At 34.8% G+C, this 23,047-nt stretch overlaps 5 protein-coding genes across 5 annotated transcripts in view; 4 read left to right on the top strand and 1 right to left on the bottom strand.

Annotated features, from left to right (window-relative positions):
• LOC104764254 overlaps positions 1–704 on the top strand; it is a 2,533-nt gene extending 1,829 nt beyond the window's left edge. Inside the window, exon 3 of the mRNA XM_010487754.1 lies at positions 400–704. Within this exon, the coding sequence (XP_010486056.1) occupies positions 400–477 (78 nt within the window). The 3' untranslated portion in view covers positions 478–704. The remainder of the gene's footprint in view (positions 1–399) is intronic.
• Positions 3,984–4,913, bottom strand: LOC104764253 (transcription factor bHLH150-like). The gene has a single exon (XM_010487753.2). The coding sequence runs from the start codon at positions 4,790–4,792 to the stop codon at positions 4,160–4,162; it is 633 nt and encodes a 210-aa protein (XP_010486055.1). The 5' UTR covers positions 4,793–4,913; the 3' UTR covers positions 3,984–4,159.
• Positions 8,219–13,490, top strand: LOC104764252 (lon protease homolog 4, chloroplastic/mitochondrial-like). Its single transcript, XM_019240782.1, has 19 exons — positions 8,219–8,434; positions 8,858–8,923; positions 9,051–9,242; positions 9,319–9,384; positions 9,542–9,583; positions 9,713–9,868; positions 9,922–10,020; positions 10,127–10,192; positions 10,305–10,391; positions 10,489–10,528; positions 10,698–10,869; positions 10,996–11,120; positions 11,221–11,351; positions 11,434–11,538; positions 11,632–11,748; positions 11,922–12,089; positions 12,176–12,277; positions 12,359–13,045; positions 13,153–13,490. The coding sequence occupies exons 1-19, from the start codon at positions 8,219–8,221 to the stop codon at positions 13,324–13,326; spliced, it is 2,811 nt and encodes a 936-aa protein (XP_019096327.1). The 3' UTR covers positions 13,327–13,490.
• On the top strand, positions 14,916–17,677 carry LOC104767348 (lon protease homolog 1, mitochondrial-like). The gene is made up of 11 exons (XM_010491385.1): positions 14,916–14,933; positions 14,998–15,194; positions 15,293–15,417; positions 15,503–15,633; positions 15,709–15,813; positions 15,899–16,015; positions 16,106–16,273; positions 16,382–16,486; positions 16,567–16,745; positions 17,058–17,397; positions 17,501–17,677. Exons 1-11 carry the CDS (start codon positions 14,916–14,918, stop codon positions 17,675–17,677), a joined length of 1,662 nt encoding a protein of 553 aa, XP_010489687.1.
• Positions 20,121–22,175, top strand: LOC104764251. Its single transcript, XM_010487751.1, has 5 exons — positions 20,121–20,223; positions 20,571–20,969; positions 21,042–21,154; positions 21,239–21,465; positions 21,552–22,175. The coding sequence occupies exons 1-5, from the start codon at positions 20,146–20,148 to the stop codon at positions 22,088–22,090; spliced, it is 1,356 nt and encodes a 451-aa protein (XP_010486053.1). The 5' UTR covers positions 20,121–20,145; the 3' UTR covers positions 22,091–22,175.

Raw genomic sequence — 23,047 nt, 5'->3', positions numbered from 1 at the left:
GTCCCATTAAATTGAATGTGTTCATCTACATAATTTAACCAAATGATCATCACTAATCAAGGGGAAATTGTTTGGGTTCTTGAAATATTTCAACTTTGAAGGGATGAGTGAAAGAAACTGATCGACATGTTTCTTGATCTTGTGGGATAAGTTCAACTTGTTATTGTCCAAAATGCATGAAATGTGTCCATATATATTCTGACATCTTTCCGTCACATAAACGTTGATTGGGTTTATGTAACAACGCCATCTTATACTTGTATGTGTTCTGTTGACTCAGTTTTTCACTATCCTATCTTATATTGCCTATGGATTTCACAGTTATGAATTTTTNGTAGAGGAGCTGAGACTCACATTGCCAAAATTGAAACTGAGATCGGTGAACTTCATAAGNTGCAGAGGAAACTGATACTGAAGTATGGCCAGAAATACAGGTTAGGGCTATGGAAACCTAGAGCCGACGCTATTAAGGCCTGATCAAGTCTCTATGTTGAGCTGTGAGTCTCTCATGCTGGGTTTCACTGTCGCAATAAGTTGTAGTACTTGAATGATCATTGTCAAACCAGTTCAGTATTGAACAACCTAGTATAATTTTGCAATTCATGTAATAGTTTTCTCCACTAGTCTAGTGAGCATCTCGTTAAGGAGCCTACAGATGTAGCAAATTTTATTTTCTCCATATATATCAAAGTGACTTCCAAGTCTCCGCACTAGTTAATTATGTAAAATTAGTAAACCCGATCACTTAGTCATGAACACTGAAATCGCGAGATTTGGAGGTGCAACAAAGTCATCAACATGTTGAAAATGTTTCCCCATCAAAGTCATGACCTTCTGTAGATAAGATATGGATTCAAGTACTTGGATCAGTCAACAATTTTGACTGTAGAAAAGTTGATAACTTGTCTTTGGTTGAAAAACATTGACACTTAAAACCCAAAAGGCAACAGCCGTCACCGGATCGGTCGGCAGCGTCTGTGGTCCAATGGTAACAAAGATACAAAATATCAGATCATGTCCTCATGTTCTGATGGGTCAATTCTTTCGGGTCAACGTGTATAAAACAGCCGCATTGAGAATGACACTTACTAAACTTGCCGATGCTCTAAGAAAATGACCACTCCTCCATAACGTTGGGCCATTTTTGGTGTTAATATGTGGTAGTTGTGTTAGTACAAAAGGGATCCCAAAAATGGCAAAATTTCAAGGATTTTGCTGAGTTTTGTTGTTATCAAATTAGCCATAAGTAAAAATGTTTTAAGGGCAAAGTCCGATGTTCCGAAAAAACAGAAAGAGAAATAAGGTGCAAATTTTGCGTGGTCGAACCATAACTCGTTTGTTTTTCATCAATGTAGTATTTTTATCTATAGATGATGATGTGTCCACCATGGAGATCACATGTCCATTTATATATATCATGATGTTTATTATGGAAAGTATTATGAGAAAAAAAAAATAAAGTCTATTTTATATCAAATTTAAGAGAATTAGCCATCAAATTAATATTTTTTTTGGACCAGACCGGCATTAAGGCCACAAATACTTTTTGGAGTCTTGTAGTCGTAGATAAGAGACCGAACGTGAACCATTTGGCAACCCTAATCACTGAGACATATATCAACAAAATGCAAGCAACTACTTTGGTTTTTTTACGTTTTCAACGGAGGCTTGTGCTTCACGAAATATATGCATGTATTGTCCATTTCGGATTCAAATTTGGCTAATCCCTATATAGAAAGTTATATGGAAGCAAGCACGAGGGTAATTATAAGAAAGGAGGAGGAGGAGGAGGAGGAGGAGGTGAGAAAGTGGTGGGTGGTCCTTGAGCCTTGAAGGAATCAAAGAAGACATCTCACACTTGACCCCAATTATTATGCCACCTTCTCTCTCACGTCTCCATCCGTTTTCGTTGTCATCTCTTTTTTTCTTGAGGCTTTACTCTTCGAACGTGTCACCTCTTTAATGGCAAAATCTTTCCTCTTTCATTTTTTTTTAAGCCAAAAATCTTTTCATATTCGTGATGAAATGTCGTCAATAATACTTATTAACGCAAATCATTTTGTATCTAACCTTAAACATTATTGTCTTCGAACTCACATCCAACATAATGATCACAGCATATCTTAGATTTTCAATAGTTTTTATTTTCTTTATAATTATAGTCCAAAAAGACTAATACAATGGATCGCCATTGGAGATCATATATTAGATTTTATTTTATAACTGGATAAAAATCATGATATCTATCGAAAATGCTTTAAATGGTTTGCATAAAAATGCAATGGATACCACTTGCAACCACAACTTGGTTGCATATATAGTGAATTTTTTTGTACCGACGTTCATGTCCTTCTTATTTGGACGCAACTCTCGGACAAGATACAGGCTGATTTTTTAATTGTTACTAGTTATTTCCCTAATGTTGTTTACATTCATAGGTTATTACTCTAAATATCACATACTTGGTTGGCATCTCGCGAAAGATATACGTTGCCCACTATAACTAATTAAGTGGACCAAAATAATAAACAAACAAGCCAAGTCAAAACCCAAATCCTTAAATGATCTTATCACATTTAGTTCAAGTAGTTTTCGTCGTATAGGTTTAATATATCAGTTGGTAAAAACCGATGATGCGCCACAAAAGATACTTAAAAAAAAAAAGAACATCACGAAAAAATACACTTCAAATGTGATTTTAAAAATGAAAGGATCGTCGTCACTAATAAATCGATCGATCTTGTCACAAAATCCACTATACCCAATACGAAAACTACTCTAATTTTAAATATGTTTTTTTTTGGTCGGCAAATATATTATTATTATTGTATTCGATTAACTTATTTTAATTGTAAGTTCTTTCTTGTTTTGACGGCGTTTTGTAATATCAATTAAATTCCAATCTTTTTTCAGTTATGTACGTCTTCTTCCTTTGTTGATATAATCATTCTACTTGAAGTCATATCGTAAGAATTCCAAAATTGTTCTTTAGTCAGCTGAATAATTACCACGTTCAAATTTACTTTAGAAATCACAAACCATATAAACCAAACTGAACTGGTTGGCTTTAGTCTAAATATGACTCCTCTTTTGCCATGTGCGAATTTAGCTATACCAAATAAAAGATAACCCTGATCCAATTTTGTGAGGACAAAGTATGATATATGCACTCATTTTGTTTCACAAAGTTGTTTAAATGTAGGACCCACGAAAGTCGTTTTAACTCATTATCATATTTTCTTATAAAATTAATTTTCGTACAAGAGAGAAAATTAAAACTGTTCTAGAAGAAACTAAATTCAGATAAAGAGGCCTCACATGCGACGCACTTTGAGCAAAAGAGTCGGACCGTAGGGTCGTCATGCACATGCCTTCTCGTCTATATTTATACTTTTATTTTTGTAGTCAAAATTTTGGCATATAGCTTATAAATATCAAAATTATTTTTTCTTAAATATTACTTCTTCTTTTTTTTTTTGGTTAAAATACAACTTTTGAAACTGTGTTAGGTGAATGAACGATTGATTTTAATATCCGATGTACAGTACAACGTACGTAAAAAAAAGACACACCTTTAGAAAATTAAACCAAATAGATTTCTTGAAAATTTTGAGAATGTTCTTTAACGTTAGTTTATAGAATTAAATGGTCGAACATACTGATTAATCTTTAGTCTTTATTCTTTAATATGATGTGATTCTTGAGGAAATTTTTTCATCCTCCAATTCAGACTTCCGATGAAGACTTTTTTATCTACGGGTTAATCTTTATAATATATAAAGTTGTCATGAGCATCGTCAACACATATGTGGACTAAAGACAAATGGTTGGATTTAAAAGTTAATTTCTGGAATTACGCTTCTAGTAATATTTGAAACATTTATTATATAGTCCTATAATATTCAATTATTTATAGGAATCCCAAATTTTTAAGAAAAAAATATTTACAACTCAAAACTTGTGAAACGACAACCCAAAAAAAATAAAGAAGAAGAAGAAAACATAGTATTTTCGTCCAACTCGTGATGATTTTGACAATTTTGTTTTGTATTTTTTGAGGACAAACAAATCATTAAAAACAATAATAATAGATTCCGATGATAAATTAAAATCGTAAAAAGAATTAAAATAGCACACACCAAAGGCTTATAAACCTCGGCTATAAAGCCGAGCCGATCTTATCAGACGGCTGAAAGTCGGACAGAATCTTTGATAGAGCTGTCATGGCTCGGACTTGCATTTCCAACGCCGCTATGTAATCCACTGTCTCATCCAAGAGCTCCGGTAACGCAGTTCTCCGACAACCCGGCACCAACCCACCCAAAACCCTAACCCTATTTCCCACTGCCGACAACTTCCTCCTCCTCCCACCACTTCCCCTTACCGGCGCAGCCAATGCCCACGCCGGTTTTGTATTCCTTTGCCGCCGGCGCAGACTGGTCCCTAATCGGCTCACTAATATGGCTCGGCTCCACCGAGTAGCACCACGAGCTGTCGTCGCCAGCACTTTGTCGGCCGTGTCTCGAACTGTTGATGAGCTCCGCCTCGATCGCCTAAGAGCGTCATAGAGTTTCAAAGAATAAACCTTTTGCGACGACGTGGCTCTCCATCTCTGACTAAGATGGATCGCCGGAGCTTCTGAGCTTCTCCGTGATCGACGTAGAGCCTCTAGCAGCTTCGGAGCGAACACTCTTTGCCCTCTTTGCAACCTCCGGCGAAGAGGGATGGTTTCAGTCCCTTCTATCTCCGGAGACGTCGAAGGGTTCGATCCATTTACTTGGTCAGAAGACATTCACAAGAAATCTATAAAACCACGTAAGAAACGTTTTTATTGGTTGTTTCTTGATGATGTTAAATCGAGTCAGAGAGAACAATGTGTCGAACTCTTTCTTCTTATTATGATAATGATTTAGAGTAATTGGGAGGGGACATCTATATATATAAAACATTTGGTAGATATTGGAGTGGCCATTCTTAATTATATTATTTTCTATATTTATTTATTTAGGTTTCTCTTTGTCTTTTTCGAATTGAATACCTATAATTTAGATTTATTTTTTCTTTTCTTCTTCTTTAATAATATACGTCAAAAATTCACATTGGCCAATATGATGATTGACCTGGTGNGATTTAAAAGTTAATTTCTGGAATTACGCTTCTAGTAATATTTGAAACATTTATTATATAGTCCTATAATATTCAATTATTTATAGGAATCCCAAATTTTTAAGAAAAAAATATTTACAACTCAAAACTTGTGAAACGACAACCCAAAAAAAATAAAGAAGAAGAAGAAAACATAGTATTTTCGTCCAACTCGTGATGATTTTGACAATTTTGTTTTGTATTTTTTGAGGACAAACAAATCATTAAAAACAATAATAATAGATTCCGATGATAAATTAAAATCGTAAAAAGAATTAAAATAGCACACACCAAAGGCTTATAAACCTCGGCTATAAAGCCGAGCCGATCTTATCAGACGGCTGAAAGNATATTAATGCATTTTTAGGTTGGAACACAAAGATCTTTTCTTTCTTTCGACGTCGAACAAAAAATATCCATCTTCATTGCGATATTTTAACAGATATTTTACACATAGGCAAAATATGAAACTTTTTACGTACCTATTTATGATGGTGAGCGGCGATAATTTATGTGTGTTCTTTGTAGATTTTTTAGTTATGAAAAGAACAAAAGTGGCTATGACCATAGCCGGAGGTGTTTGATGTAATTAATGTGGAGGGCAATGATTGGTGGCAATATAACCAATAGATAGAACAAATTGCTATCAAACAAAAATTTTAACATAAAGAAACAAAAAACCTATAATGAGTTTTTTTATTTAAAGAAGGAACCAAAAATATATAAAAGGGAAAAGAATAGGAAAAAGAGAAGATGCATGTGACGGTGTTTTATTTCACGACCTTCACACCTTCCTTAGGCTTAGTGTTGTGGCTATTTATCATCCACAATTTTTTCGCTCACAATTTCTCTATTTTTTTCTTTCTTTCAAATATAGTATTTTTCCAGTATTTGGTGTTTTGCGAAACATATAACATGTTCTTTATATTTTTCTTCATTTTCGGAAAATAATAATTTGATTTAGTTGATTCTTTTTTTTTTCGAAAAGCATGAAATAGAGTTTTGGATTACACTTGTCAATCACTTTTTACGTTGAAAGACAAGTCATATATATACATACTAAATAACATTATATTTTCTCCTTCAAAAATGTTTATAACATTATATATCCATATCAAGAACTAACTAATAACTCATAACGTACGTCAAAGCTTCTTAGTATACTGTATATATATAGCTCAAATTCATAAAGTGTTGCATTGAAACGCATGATGATATTTATTTAGGTTGGTAAGAATACCCAAAAAAAAAGAAAAAAAGAAAAAAAGGACAAACTATTACAAAACAAAATTACGTTTCAAATGACAGATGTGTCAATATTTAAGCTCCGCGTTTGGAAGCGGGGAAGCTGATTTTTTATAAAAATTAGGAAGCGGGTACGTGTTGGAAGCGTATATACATATACATGTATATTTATGTATTAAACATAAAATTATATTAATAAAATATTGAGACATACAAATTAAAAAATTTATTACCTTCTAAACATAACAACTAATACATATTTAAGTTAACTAATAATTGAAAAAAGAAAAAAAAAAGCAGAACACTAACTAAGTAACAATTAGACAAACAACACTTTAAAAATTAAAACACACAAGAACAAGTGACGTGGGCAATTGACGAAGTCAATGAGAACAAGGCCCAGCCCATTATCACTGATTGTCTTCTCCGTTCAAAGTCGCATCTGGTAAAGCCATCTCCGTCGTCGTCTGTTCAGGCTCATGGTGCAAAGTAATAAACTAATATTCAGGTTAATGACTTGTTTGTTTCATCTATAAGCAGAAAACTATTTCATATTTTCCGATCTACATCGTCATCGCTTCCGTTAACACCACGACGCTTCTAAATCGGAAACGTGCGATTCGACAGCGCTTCCAACCACCTTATTTTGGGAATCGCGATTCCGACGCGATTCCATGCGATTCCACGCGATTCCGATTCCGCTTCCGCTTCGGGAGCGAGAAACGCGTCTTCACGGACGATTAAGACTGCGGTATTGAGCAGGATTTGTTTTCACTGATTATATTTTAGCCTGACATTTTTCTGTTGTTGTCTATTCAAAAGTAATTTATTGAAGCTGTCAAAAAGTTAAAAAAATAAGAAACGAAAGTATTATAATTTGCAGAGATAAACAAAGCAAATGTGGGGTATTTAGCGATAAACGTGAGTCATGCCAGAGAGATTTGCCTCCTTGCGTCAGACACGCTTTGATATACTCTTCCTAATTTATTAATGTTCCCGCTTTATGTTTTGTTTATTATTCCCAAATCAAATGATTAGTTGTTATCCTCATTGATGATTATATGTTATCCCAATTCAGGACAATTATTTTAGTAATGATGACAATGATTTTTTTTACGAAGAAAATATTGGTCTCAACTTAAAAACTTTTTTTGTATTACTACTTTTTTATAAAAAACATATTTAAAGACGAATCCTTCTAATTTTTTTCTGTCAAAAACATTGATATATAATATGTTAAAAATCAAACTTATGAATTATTAAACGGAGCACGTACATTGCATGCAGCATGCGAAACCAAGAATAACATTATTTGAGGTATTATTAATTAGAGTACGTACTAATTAAATGTAATAGACCGGTTAACAGCCTATTGCATGCAGCATGCAACTTCTTTTATTTTCTTAATTGTAATAGACCGGTTCAATTTCACTTTAACCCATAAAAAGAATTCAAATAAAAAAAGAGAGTGCTATAATGTTTTTCTAAAAATAAATTCCAACAAAAAAGCCCATGGCCATGCCCATGATCAAGTTAGTTACTTTCGCTGGCCCAAAATTTAGCTAAATGACACGGAATTTTTCTTACAAATCCGGTCTGGTTAAGACAAGCATGCAAAAGAAACGACGGCATTTTGGAGGCTATGTACGTCCTTTTCCCATAAATACGTTTTTTTTTTTTTTGGCGAAGGGGTTTATGAAGGGCTTTTGACAGCAAGTCTTTCTTCTTCGTCTACAGACTTCAATTTCGTACGGTTTCTTGCTTATTAGGGTAAGCTTAAACCCTAAATTCTCAAATCTTGCTACTCAAACATCTTCCTCCCCCGGTCATGTTGAAGCTCCTCGTTTCGAACATTTACTGTTCACATCACCTGACTCCGGCTATTCGAGTCCGGTCTAACCCGGTTAACAGTCTATTGTTCAAGTCACTGACTCAGCTAACCGGATGTAACCGGAGTTCTTTGGGTCTTCGTGCTTTCTCCTCCGACTCGGATTCCTCTGCCGCGATTGCCTCAACTAAAACTCACCTCAACGATTGTCTAACGGTTTGTTCAAATTTTATTATAAAGTTCACTTTTTTATTTTATTCACCCCCGACCCATGGGGAGTTTTATGATCATGGGGAATGTAGGATTCCAAGAATCAATTGAACTGCCTTAAATGTGGCTGGTGCTCTTCATATGCTATGATTTTGCCATAGATCTAAGATCATAGAGAAATCAATTCAATTGACAACTTTTTTTCTTTATAATTCTAGCGATTGGGATGTTAAAGCTAGAACCTTTACAGCATTAGTAGGGAAATTCGAAATTTTGAAGAAGTTTAGTGTTTTAATGGACCATTCCTAGTTTAACAGCTAGGCAAAGATTGAACCTTTTAATACAAAATACCCATTCCCAAGCTTAATTGCAGGTTATATAACATTGGTACGATTGTTTTCATTAAACCTTTCTGTTGCTTCATTGCAGGTTATAGCATTGCCATTACTCCACAAGCCTCTTATTCCTGGCTTTTACATGCCAATCTATGTCAAGGTGTCTGTTACTTCACCCTAGTTTTGGATACCTATTTTAATTTGCATGTCCATTAGAATACTACTGCCTTTGATGTTTGCTGTCTGCTTGCGTTTTTCTGACCTTGTATGAGCATTTTATTGTCTAGGATCCTAAAGTACTTGCAGCTTTAGAAGAGAGCAGAAGACAAAAATCCCCATATGCGGGGGCTTTCCTTTTGAAGGATGACGATGCCGAGTCAACTGATTCATCTTCTAGCTCTGAAACAGAGAATATTTTAGAGAAGTTGAAAGGAAAAGAGTTGTTTAACCGGATTCATGAAGTTGGCACACTTGCTCAGGTAAACTCTTCCCGCACGTTAATTAACCGGATTTATGTCTCTGTTTGAAAGACATAACCATTTGCCAATTTTACAGATTTCATGTATCCAAGGTGAGCAAGTCATCCTTATTGGTCACAGACGACTTAAAATAACAGAGATGGTAAGTTAATAGAAATATTTCTTTGAAAAGGATAAAACTCCATGAAAAGTTAAGATTTTAAAGCTCAGAAGCTGTGTGTATAACTTCCACATGTGTCCTCCGCTTATCAAGTTATGGCTCACTCAGTGTAAAACCATGTACTTTGTTTTTCTCACAGGTGAGTGAAGATCCTCTTACCGTCAAAGTTGACCATGTAAAGGTGTGTTTCTGTTTTAACTAGTCTATCCTTTTATGAATACGAGCAGGGGAGCAAGACATGCGGTTTCTGTTTCCTTTTTAAATTCTGAAATCTAGATCCTTTGTCACGTGTTTCTTTGTTACTTTGCAGGATGAGCCGTATGACAAGGACAATGATCTCATCAAGGCAACATACTTTGAAGTTATGACAACACTGAGGGATGTCTTAAGGACAACTTCACTCTGGAGAGATCAAGTTCGGACATATACTCAGGTATGTTCTCTTAATATCTGGCACTGCTTGCGAGTACAACCTATGTCAGAGTATCGGTATCTTAGTAGATTTCTCTTTTTTTATAGCATATAGGTGACTTCAGTTATCCAAAGTTAGCCGATTTTGCAGCCGGGATCTCTGGCGCTAACAAATCTCAAATTCAGGGGATTCTTGAACAATTGGATGTAAGTAGTTTAGCCATTGTCACGTTTTGATGCTGTAATTACCTCAAAGAGAATGATATATATTTCCATTCTTAGCCAGCTTCTCATATTGTTTTCTTTGATCCAGATTCACACACGTCTGGGATGGACGCTGGTACTGGTGAAAAAAGAATTGGAAATTAACAAGATTCAAGTACTTCACGCCTTCTTCACTTTCCTGCATCTGTCCAGCTGACTCGTGCTACTAGATTTTTGAAAATGTTTTATTATATATACTGATCTCATCTCTTTAAATTCGTGTTTAGGAATCCATAGCAAAAGCTTTTGAAGAACAATTTAAAAGCGAGAGACATAAAATGTTACTAAAGGAGCAGCTCAAGGCTATACAAGCGGTTTTTAGCTCGCCTCCTCAACTTATGTCTGCTCTTTTTATGGGTGTGTATGATGTATAGTATTTTTGATTGATGACTGTTAAATGTACCAATGCAGAAGCTTGGCGTGGAGACAGACGCCAAAACCGCACTTTATGGTTAGTACTACACTAATACTAGTCTACTACTATAAGGATATTTTCGATTCAAACTTTGAGATCGCACCACTGTGAACTCATGACGCCTAGTTTTCTTTGTTTTGACTTCCGAGAGCTGTGCATCAATGAGTGTACAACTACTGAAGCTAAAGTCTGTTCTTTTCTGCAGAAAAGTTTAGGGGAAGGATTGACCCTATTAAAGATAAGATTCCAAAACATGTACTAAAAGCCATAGAAGAAGAGCTTACAAAACTGAAGATGTTAGAAACCAGTTCAAGCGAGTACGATGTGACCCATACTTACCTTGATTGGTTGACCGTGTTGCCTTGGGGAAAATCCAGGTTTGCCATTTGCTTCATGCTTATGTCTTGAGGAGAGTTATAACAACAACACTCGTAGTTGATTTTTTGTGCATACATTGATTGAGGAATCTCATTTATTATAATCAAATCTAATTTGGTTTGCAGTGATGAGAATTTTGATGTTTCACGAGCAGAAAAGATTCTTGACGAGGATCATTACGGATTATCTGATGTAAAAGAAAGAATACTAGAGTTTATTGCTGTGGGGAGACTTAGAGGCACTTCACAGGGTCATCATATCTTTGCCTTTCTATTTCATTCGTCTTTGGTAAAACCTTTTAGCTTCATTTATAAGTTCTGAAGGTGAAAATTTGTAAAATGTGGCAACAGGGAAGATCATTTGTCTATCTGGCCCACCTGGAGTAGGTAAAACTAGCATTGGGCGTTCAATTGCACGTGCTCTTGACCGCAAGTTCTTCAGGTTCTCTGTTGGAGGACTATCCGATGTTGCTGAGATTAAGGTATATATACTACATGAAAAATTAAACTGTACTTTTAACGCTGTTTATGAAGTTTTTATAAATAATCTTATACATTGTTTAGGGGCATCGTCGAACATATATTGGTGCCATGCCTGGAAAGATGGTGCAATGTCTAAAGACTGTGGGAACAGAAAATCCTCTTGTTCTGATCGATGAGATTGATAAGGTAGCTTGCTTTTTAGTATTCAATATATGTTAGCTTGGTTTCTCAGTTTCAGCTTAAAATTTTTGCAATAATTGTCTATGGTTCCTTTGGCAGCTTGGAGTAAAGTGCCACGACGGCGGTCCAGCCAGCGCAATGTTGGAGCTTTTGGATCCAGAGCAGAATGCAAATTTTCTAGACCACTATCTCGATGTTACTATTGACTTATCAAAGGTTTTTCATGAACATTTTTCTCTTCTCTTTACATTTCTCACTTGCAATTTCTTTCTTCGCATGTGATCCACCAAATTTGAAGGGAAACTGGAACTTGTTTTATTACATCTGTGTATTGGTTTCATAATAGGAAGTTTGTGTTTGAAACTTAGGTCTGATCAAGTTTATTGCAGGTTTTATTTGTATGTACAGCAAATGTGATAGATACGATTCCCAGTCCTCTGCTAGACAGAATGGAGGTGATTAGTCTCGCAGGGTATATTACTGATGAGAAGATGCAAATTGCTAGAGACTATTTGCTGAAAACTGCGCGCAGAGATTGTGGCATTAAGCCTGAACAGGTCTCACTCACAACCAGTGTTCCTCAGTCTCCTGTCATTTCTGATGTCATTTACTGTTTTGCTCAAGTTGTTTGTACTCTTTCCAGGTTGATGTGAGTGATGCAGCTCTTCTTTCCTTGATAGAAAATTACTGCAGAGAAGCAGGCGTTAGAAATCTCCAGAAGCACATGGAGAAGATTTTTCGTAAGGTAAGTTTTACAAGTTCACTGAACATATTCCAAACTTCTTACTTGGACCCTCAGGATCTAAAATGATTGATTTTCTTACAGATTGCTCTAAATCTTGTGCGCAAAGGGACATCTCTCGAAGTGCCTGCAAATTCTGATGTTGTTACTGACACTGAAGATAGTAAACCTTTGGCCAAGACTGATTTGGAATCCCCAGAGGCGACCTCTGCAGAAGGATCCACTGTGTTGACAGATGAGTTGGCAACTGGGGATTCAACAGAACCAAAGACTGAGCAGAGCGTAGTGGTAGCTGAAACGGTTGAAAAGTTTGTAATTGATGAATCAAACCTTGAAGACTATGTAGGCAAGCCAGTATTTCACGCAGAGAAGATCTATGAACAGACACCAGTTGGTGTTGTAATGGGGCTAGCTTGGACATCCATGGGTGGCTCAACATTGTACATAGAGACAACCTTTGTAGAAGAAGGAGAAGGCAAAGGCGGACTTCATATAACGGGTCAGCTTGGGGCTGTGATGAAAGAAAGCGCAGAGATAGCTCACACAGTGGCCAGAAGAATAATGCACGAGAAAGAACCGGGGAACCAGTTCTTTGCGAAATCCAAGCTTCATTTACATGTTCCTGCAGGAGCCACACCAAAAGACGGTCCAAGCGCAGGTTGCACCATGATAACTTCGTTGCTGTCACTTGCCATGAAGAAGCCTGTAAGGAAGGATCTTGCAATGACAGGAGAAGTCACTCTGACCGGTAGAATTCTTGCAATTGGCGGCGTAAGTAGAAGAAACACACACAACAGTTAGCTTTTTAGTAACCAATTTCTAGTAAGCCTCAGTTTAGTGTGTAATACACAAAATCTCTCTGTGTCTGTCTTTCTCAGGTGAAGGAGAAGACTATAGCCGCAAGACGGAGTGATGTGAAGGTGATAATACTCCCAGAGGCTAACCGGAGTGATTATGATGAGCTGGCAGAAAACGTGAAAGAAGGGCTCAATGTTCATTTCGTCGATAAATATGACCAAATTTTCGAGCTAGCCTTTGGCTATGACCATTAGAACAACTGACCAGATTTTCGAGCTCGCCTTTTGGCTCTATGACCGTTATATATAACAACATGTCTAATTTAGGCTGATTTTATATCTCTTCTTGGTTGATTGTCACCATTATAAATGTTATTTATGTAGTTTTTTTCTATTAAGCAACTCTATAAATTAGTAATATCGGGACCATGATATTTTATTAATTTCTAGTGATATTAATTTATTTATAAATTAATATTTCTTATTTTATACTGTAAATAATATTTATAATGATATACTTTATTTTTTAAAATTCTTAAAATTATGTATTGGGACAATTTTTTTTTTTGTTAAAGGTATTGGGACAATTATAGCAATATAAGATTTGACTTTCAAATGTTATAAATTTTATGGTTTTAGAATTAAATTTGTAATATTTAGACAACATTATTGACAATAAATTATAAATATTATAAATAAATTCACTTATACACATGGCGTACATATATTTAAATTATATTATGAATAATAATATCATTTGTCACATTTTAATAGCTTTATGAAAATGATGTATATTTAGAAATTGAAAACTTCAAAAAAATTTACCTATTTTTCTGATATGTTAGAAAATATTTTATTTCATTATAGTTTGAATACCACATATATTAATACTTATAAATTAATATTCTATACATGACATGCTTATTCATTAATTTTTTGTCGACTAAAATTTGTGCCCTCTAGTTATTAAACTTTTTAAGTAAGAAAAATCAATGCATATGACGCCATTGCAAATGTTTTTAAAGCATTGTAGTATAATTATCTAGAATTCCTAACTGACCAAAGAAATGCACAATCTGCCTCTTGTTATGATATAGCTTGTTAAATATTTTCTGGAGCAAGTTGGGTTAAGCAAAACATAACTTGTAAACGCATCAAACGCGTAAATATATTTTTACTTGTAAATGAAGTGTACAAAATATCCACCCGACCACAAATTTCTAACAAAAATAATGGTGAATTAAAACAATCAAAGGTTCTCAGAATATGAGTTCTTTTAAAACAATCTCCATGTATATATACTTATAGCCAAAAACGTCTTACAAGTCAAGCAAATTTCCTTTTCTTTTTAGCATTAGTGAGCATAGAAAAAGTAAATTTCAAACAAAATTCATATTCTTCTACTTAATTAAATTGGTAATTACTAAATAAATCTTAAATTTTAACAATTCCTTTAGCAATCCACGCGGCTGTATACAGATTTACATAATTTCAATATTTTGTTTCGAATTCATGTTTGACACAAGAAATGATAATGAGACAAATTAATTTCCTATGCCATCTAACTCCAAAATCTTCCATCATCCAAACTCTAAAATTCTTTACTTTCATCAAATTAGTTGTAATTCTTGATTTCGTATACCTTCAGCTACCCTACCCTACAAAAGCATAACTCTCCTCTTTTTGCTAAATATTTACATTTTTAAGTAACATGCATTTGGTGATTTTCCTTTTTAGTCGAAATGTAGTCTAAGGAAACTCTTTTCCTTGAAGTTAGTACATATGCGTATATTAATCAATGAAAGTAATCTAATTTATGCAGGAGCTTGGATTTGATTACAAAGATGATAAATCTTGTTGTGGTACGTACCAATACCATCGTAAGAGTATCTTTAATTTGAAGTAATCTTATATCATGATCATAAGATATCTAAAAACAATAGTTCTTTGCAGCAAAAGTTTAGGGAAAGGATTGAGCCTAATAAGCTAAAAATCCCAAAACGTGTATTGCAAGTTATAGATGAAGAGCTTACGAAACTGGAGGTGTTTAAGACCGGTCACGAATTTACTATTGCCCGTAACTACCTTGACTGGTTGACCGTTTTGCCCTGGGGAAATTACAGGTTTTTGCTCATGTGATATTTAGTTCATATATTATGCTCATGTGCTTGAGGAATTGCATCATCTGTAGTTAAGTAAATTTGATTTATTTTGTGTGCAGTGGTGAGAATTGTGATGTCACGAGTGCAGAAAAGATTCTTGATGAGGATCATTATGGCTTATCGAATGTAAAAGAAAGAATAATAGAACACGTTGCTGTTGAAAAACTTAGAGGCACTTCACAAGGTACGTAGTCGACCTCTAGGGTTTGTTGATTTTACATAAACAAATCATATCCTTATATATATTTTTGTATAATTATGTTAATCAGGGAAGATCATTTGTCTTGCGGGTCCTCCCGGTGTTGGTAAGACTAGCATTGCGCGTTCGATTGCGCGTGCTCTTCAGCGTAATTTCTTTCAATGCTCTGTTGGAGGGCTATCTACGGCTGCTAACATTAATGTAATTTATCTACACTATTGCGTTGATCATAAATAAACGATTAAGGAATTGAAGATTTTGATCTCTTATAATTAGGGGATTCCCCGAACAATATACAACGGCACACCGGGAAAGATGGTGCAATGTCTAAAAAGTGTGGGAACACAGAATCCTGTTGTTTTGATTGATGAGATTGATAAGGTGATACTATTTGGATTGGTTTGTAACATTCAAGAATCTTATGTTAGTAGTTGCAATAATTGTTTATAGTTCCTCGGTTGATTAGGTTGGAAGACGACACATCACTGGCGACACGGTCGACGCCTTGTTGGAGCTTCTTGATCCAGAGTTGAATGCAAATTTTATGGACCTCTATCTCGACGTTCCCATTGACCTATCAAAGGTTTTTTTGTTTTTTTTCTTAATGAGAATTTTATCATCTGATTAGCAATTGAGAACTTATAAAGGCTAATACAAGTTTTTTTGGTTACAGGTTTTCTTTGTATGCACAACAAATGTAATAGACAAGATTCCTACTCCTCTGTTAAACAGAATGGAAGTGATTACTATTGCAGGATATCTCTTTGCTGATAAAATGCATATAGCTAGAGACTATTTGGAGAAAACCGCAAGAAAAGATTGTGGCATTAAGCCTGAAGAGGTCTTAATCGTAAAACCATGCATATATATATCCTCTCATCTTCTGATGTTTGATATTCATATATACTATATGGATATTTGAATAGTTCTTGTTGATTTATGTTACCAGGTTGATGTAAGCGATTGTGCTCTTCGTTCCTTGATAGAAAATTACGGCAAAGAAGTAGGAGGAGTTAGAAATCTCCAGAAGCAAATTGAGAAGATTTACCGCAAGGTAACTTGCTTAAAAAGTTAATGGAACACTCAATAATCTAACATCAATAATCTAACATCAGTCATGACTTTTATGTACAGAGTGCTCTTAAACTAGTACGAGAAGATACATCCGATACAACACAAATTGAAACAGCTAGGAAGGTTTCGATTAAAGAATCGAACCTTGCAGATTGTATTGGCAAACCGACTAATTTCGAGACCAAAGTAGAAAAGGTCTATATGCAGCAGTGTCGTGCCAAGGTCAATAGAGGCCTAAGGCTAATAATAAAATATGTAACTTCTCACATTCTATTTTTGAAAATTTTTTTATCTTATTTTTAGTATAAAAAAGGAAATATAGTTCATTTTCAAAACAAATTCCTAAAAAACAAGATTTTAGTAGTTAATGCAAAGGAAAAACAAACAAATTTTCCATAAATGTGTATGATATGAGTCTTGTTTCCAAAAAAATCCTATAACATCACATAAAAATGAATGTTCAGCCTAATTTAGGAAAAATGTGGCCTATTATGTATGTATTTTTTGTTTTTGTCGCCTAATGCAAATGCCTTTTTTATATATACGACTAGAGGAATTGGGTACATTGAGACCAACGTTATCGAAGAAGAGAAAGGCAAAGGCCTCTCTGTCATAACGGGCCAGCTTGGGAATGCGATGAGAGAAAGTGTGCAGGTCGCTAGCACGGTTGCCAGAAGATTCTTGCTCGAGAAAGAACCCGAGAACCCGTTCTTTGCGAATTCCAAGCTTCATCTACATGTTACAGGTAGTAACAAATCAAATGAAGGGCCTAGCCGAGGCTGCACCTTGATCACTTCCTTGCTATCACTCGCCATGAAGAAACCTGTGAAGAAAGATCTTGCAATGACTGGAGCAGTCAATCTAACCGGTAGAATTCTTCCAATAGGCGTCGTAAGTCACACGCACACACTAGAATTTTCTACTCCATTTTAGCTGTTTGATAACCAATTTTTGTATTAAGTGCTTTGTAAGACACCAAATCTCTCTCATTCAGGTGAAAATGAAGACTTTAGCTGCAAAACGGAATCAGATTAAGACGATAATACTTCCAGCTCTTAACCGGAGAGATTTTGAGGTGCTCCCACAAGATTTGAAAGAAGGGCTTGATGTTCACTTCGTAAGTGAATATGACCAAATATTCGATATAGCATTTAACTATGATGACCATTAATTAGAAGAAATCTGACTTGCCCTCTAACTTGGGACTTGGAGTCTTTGCATTCATGTAATCATCGATTCTTTAGTTAATTCTTGAGGCTAGTTTTCTTCTAACTATTATTTGTTGATTATTTTACCACTATGATCTTTTTTTTTTCTTACTGCCGGATGGAATGTGAGTGATTCTGTGACATATTTTTCACTAAGTTGGGTAATTTTGATTTTGTGATTGGATTTCCTTAGGCATACTTTATAAAAGAATATTAAGTGGAAGTGGATAAACTGACCTTCATTGCTTCGCTTTACTGTGGGTCTTGTGAAACCTTGAAGGTATCACATAAAACGGAGAAGAAAAAGAAAACAACTTTTTTTTTTTTTTTAATTTGGAGCATGTAGAAAAAGGTCCAATCAAGAGTTACATCTTTGGGTTAAGATCTTTCAATTACTTTATATCGAAATCCATTAATAGCACAAAATCTGATAATGAGACAAAAGCCCCACGCCATCTTAAAATCAATCAATTCCAATATCTTCATCTTCTTTTGGTAGTTGCAATTTTTAATCCGTTTTGAACACACATAGATATCAAACACGACTACGTAGAAAATTTTTCAAAATAACAAAGAACGTTGTAAAATACATAATTAGATAAATACTGACATAACGTACGGTTTTGACGTTTTAAACTAGGTTTTACGAGTTCCCTAAATTTATTGAAAGACAACTTAAAAGTAGTTTTAGTCATTATTTTTTCTTATTGTTAATCACATTGCTTATTATTGTTAATGTATTTATACGTACGTCCCTCACATATTTTGGATTTTAAGCTTATATTGCATATATATATATATATATATATGTAGATGATCATCAGGCATAATATTAAAACGAAAATAAGGAAATTTCAGATGAGAAAATGAGTCATCAAAGCATTTTGAGATGTACGTAGCAAGGATAGATATCATATATCTTGTGGTACGGTAGAGAATCTAGAGATGCATGAATCAAAACCACGGATCATAATAAAGAAAATAAAAAAGTACATGTAGTGAAAGAGTCACTATTATTTAATATTCCGTAAATGGAAAGCTATAAGAACAAGGCAATATTGACCGTACCCTACAAATATTTCAAGCACACATGCTCTCTATGCTTGCCTTATCAATATAAGACCATGTGCATCTGTGATGATTTGGGCCGTCCTCCGTTTTTTTTGGATTTAAAATAAATAAAAAAAGCCCAAATTTGAAGAATCGTATCTTCATTCGGGATGTTTTTTGGTTGTCCACTTCGACGCGTGTTACGTTCTCATTGGATGTTCTATTTTCTCTAGGGTTAGAACAAAAATTTGTCGAGACTTTGGTTGTATCGATTCTCTTCTAAATATTATTATTAAATGTGAGGGACCAAAAAAAAGTCCCAACCGATGTGCTTGCTCTAACAGAAAATTAATCACGTGTGAATTTGAGTGTTATAGATAAAAATAAGAGAGAGAGAGAGTGAGAGTGTGTGTATTAGAAACTTGACCAACCCCATCAAAGTGTGTGAAATGCCTAACAAGCCAAAAGATGTGACAGGCTGACGTTGATGGTGGAGATCGATCTTCCCTTTTTTTGAGTACCAAACTACCAATCAAAAAGATATGAGTCCTGTACATAAATACCATCTAGTGATCATAAACTTCAAGTAGTAACTAAAAACATACTTATTTTGTAATTTTATACTCTTCATTCATAATTGGGCTGAACTAAACTTGATCAAAATGCATATGTAACTGTTTTTTTTTCTTTTTTTTTCTTCTGAAGTTTAAATAGTAGAACCATTATAAGATCAAAGTGTTTAGTTTGATTTTTACTAGCTTTCTTGACACAACGTATTGGTGTTTATCTGAACCTAGCTATTGAACTAATTACGTCGAATCACATTCAGATTTTCTGATGTCATCCACCTAAGCGAATATTTTTAAAGGTGATTGTAGAATGATTATACAATCACATTAATCAAATCTATAATGATTGCATGGTCTTTTGTAGTGTTAAAGTAAACAAAGAAAAAAGCTACACAAAGTTGGAAATCTAAGTAACGCACGCGTGGTGACGGCTTATAACGATATAATTTTCATGGGTTCTTTCGAAATTTTCTTTTTAAAGATAACAAACAAACAAAATTAAATTATATAATGTTTATTTCATTCATAAACTTATATGATTGAACTGGGCCATAAAAAGGGTTCCGGATAAACCGCATGGATTACCAAATCAAATTTGTTATTGTCCAATAAATAATTTAACTAAACCCTAAGATTTAACTAAAAAAATCAGGTACGTTGAAAAAAAAAATCAGGTACGGATAGGTACGGATACAAAACCCTAAGATTTAACTAAAAGTACGGATAGGTACGTCTATATATTCTCTTAGCGAGGCAAATCTGAATACGCAGAGTGATAAAAGGAAACCTAAAGTAACGAAAACAAAATAGAGATGGAGAGATCACGAGAAGAAGAATCTCAAGCAGGAGATGGCGGCAACAACAATCATCATAGCAGAATTGCTGATGAGGTGACTCCTTTTCTAAGTTATCTGCATCGTACTCTCTGTTTCTACTTTGCTCTATCCTCTCTCTTTCCTCTGTTAATTAACGCTTGCTTTGTTCTCTAATATGTGCTCTCTTCTTCGTTCTGTTTCATCCTCTGTTTTTCTTTTTTTCTTTTTCTTTGTAACTCTTTCAGATAGTTTAAGCCTTAGGGTTTTAGGTTTTTGGGTTGTTAGATATATATTTGGTTATAGATCTAATTTAAGATTCGTTCACATAAAAGAAAACGTTTCTTTTCTTCGTCATCTTCTTCAACTTAGGATCTCTCTGATTGTTATCTCTCTTACTTTGTTGTATAAACCTAATTTTTCAGGGTCCACGTCTAAACTTGCCTCTGACGAAAACTCCGGAACTTATCAACTTGATTCAGAATTACCTCAACAGAAACAACCCATGTTCTCCTCAACAGTCAGAGAGCTCAAAGACATCGATGCTTCCTCCGAAGGTTCCTGGAGAGAGACTCAAAGCTATGAATTTCCCAATCTCCAAGATCATAATTGGCCAGTGGGAATACCGTGGAACAAACCCTGACGATATTGTGGCGAAACTCTATTTTGCAAAGAAGAAACTTATATGGGAGATTCTCGACGCTGGAGATCCAGAGACTAGCACGCCGAGGCTCAAGAGTAAGATCGAGATCCAATGGGATGATGTTGCTTCTTTTAAAGAGAGTATTAATTCACGTGATAAAACTGGAATCCTCAAAATCGAGGTACTAATCATACTTATATTATATATGTTGCTACAATTTATGAGTGTGAGTAATGATCTTTGAGATGTGCAGTTGAAGAAACGTCCAAAATTCTTCAAAGAGACTAATCCACAGGCAGGAAAACACACACAATGGAAACAAATGGATCAAGATTTCACTGTTGATCAGGCTGCTTCTCGGTTTAGGTTTCTTACTTCATCGAATCATCATTTTATTTTGCTTTTCGTAACGTTGAAAGTGATTCATAGTGTTACATTTATATATGACAGGATACATACACTTCATTTTGATGCCGGAGTTCTGCAAAAGAACTTGGAGAAGCTTTTGTCCGATAGCTTCTGGGCCAGACTCTATGATGTCAATTTCCCGGTACGAGAAGCTGTTTTATTCGACATTGACTATGGAAGCAACAATAACACCAACTCATCTAGCTACGTCCTAAGCCAGACACGTCGCTTTAATGCCAACAGTGACCTTCTACATCACCCTTCTCAAGGTAAAGTACCTTGTACCTTACGCAAATCATTTTATTGTCTGAGTCAGGATTAAAAGAAAGAACATAAAAACCTATAACTTTTATAGGAATTGGTCGCGTGGGAGTTGGAGAAGGAAACTCTAACATGGCACCTCGGTACTGGGCTAACAATGGAAGTCAAAACTCATATGGTCAAGCCAATAGTTGGGTTTACACTGGAAATGAGTTGTTTAAGACGCAAGCTATCCCACCACCTGTGTCTTCTCAGTTCAGCAACGGGCATTATAACAGGCAAAGTCATTACAACGGTTCACGGCAGAGTAATCCGATGACCCAATACGAGAGTGAAGCAGTGCAAAACACAAGGGGGGTACTTGGGAGTCAAGCATATGCACTACCTCCCACACAAACTAACTTGATGATGCCTCAACACATGAACGTAATCCCAACGTATCCTCCGGTTGGACCGTATCTAGGGAGCACATTGCGTCAAGAAGAGGAGAGACAGCGCAGGGAACACACTCATACACATCTTGATGGAAAATTTCAGCTCAAAGATTACCAGAAATTTTTATACATGAGCAACAACTGGCCAGTGCTTCCTGATATGGACAAAAAAGATGATTCCAACGATAACAATAGTTAGGGTTATGTTGATATTTGGATCAGTGATGGTTCTTTATAGAATCTTTTTCAAGTGTTAGCTTTCTTCTTGAGTCTTGTTGTAAATAAGTCTAAGGACTCTGTTTTTTTTTTCTCTGGAGTGTTAGCTGGTTCTGTATACAAATGCTGTTACTTCACCTCTGAGATTCACATACGAACAATTTGTAGGGATCCAACTGAATATTGTGTCTTGTGTGATCCTCAATCAAGATACACTTGGCACTCTTTATCACGTAAAAAGAGAGCCAAGTAAGAGTTACGTCTTTGGATTACTTTTGTTTGGGTATATAAGATCTCTGAGTTACTTTATATCGAAATCCATTAATAGCACAAAATCTGATAATGAGACAAAAGCCCCACGCCATCTTAAAATCAATCAATTCCAATATCTTCATCTTCTTTTGGTATTTGCAATTTTTAATCTTTTTTGAATATAGATATCAAACACGACTACGTAGAAAAATTTCCTAAATAACAAAGAAGTTGTAAAATACATAATTACATAAATACAGCTGAAATAACTTACAGTTTTGGTACACTAGTAAATTTGTATCATATAGTTACATTTTTTTGTTACAAAAAAATTAATAACAAATAATATCTATAAACTGTTACAAATTAGTGACAAAATTTAAGTTAATAGTTATTGTAGCCATACATATATAGTCATATGGATTTTAAAGCTTATATTGCATATATATATATATATATATATGATCATCATGGTCTAATATTAAAACGAAAATTAATAAGGAAATTTTATATGATTGAACTGGGCCATAAAATTTTATATGATTGAAAGTTTTGACGTCCATACATATATAGTCATATGGATTTTAAAGCTTATATTGCATATATATATATATGATCATCATGGTCTAATATTAAAACGAAAATTAATAAGGAGATTTTATATGCGAAAATGAGTCAGCAAAGCATT

The sequence above is a fragment of the Camelina sativa genome, chromosome 19 (genome assembly GCF_000633955.1).
Source record: "Camelina sativa cultivar DH55 chromosome 19, Cs, whole genome shotgun sequence".
Lineage (NCBI taxonomy): Eukaryota > Viridiplantae > Streptophyta > Magnoliopsida > Brassicales > Brassicaceae > Camelina > Camelina sativa.
This window is presented reverse-complemented; position numbering and strand designations above follow the sequence as displayed.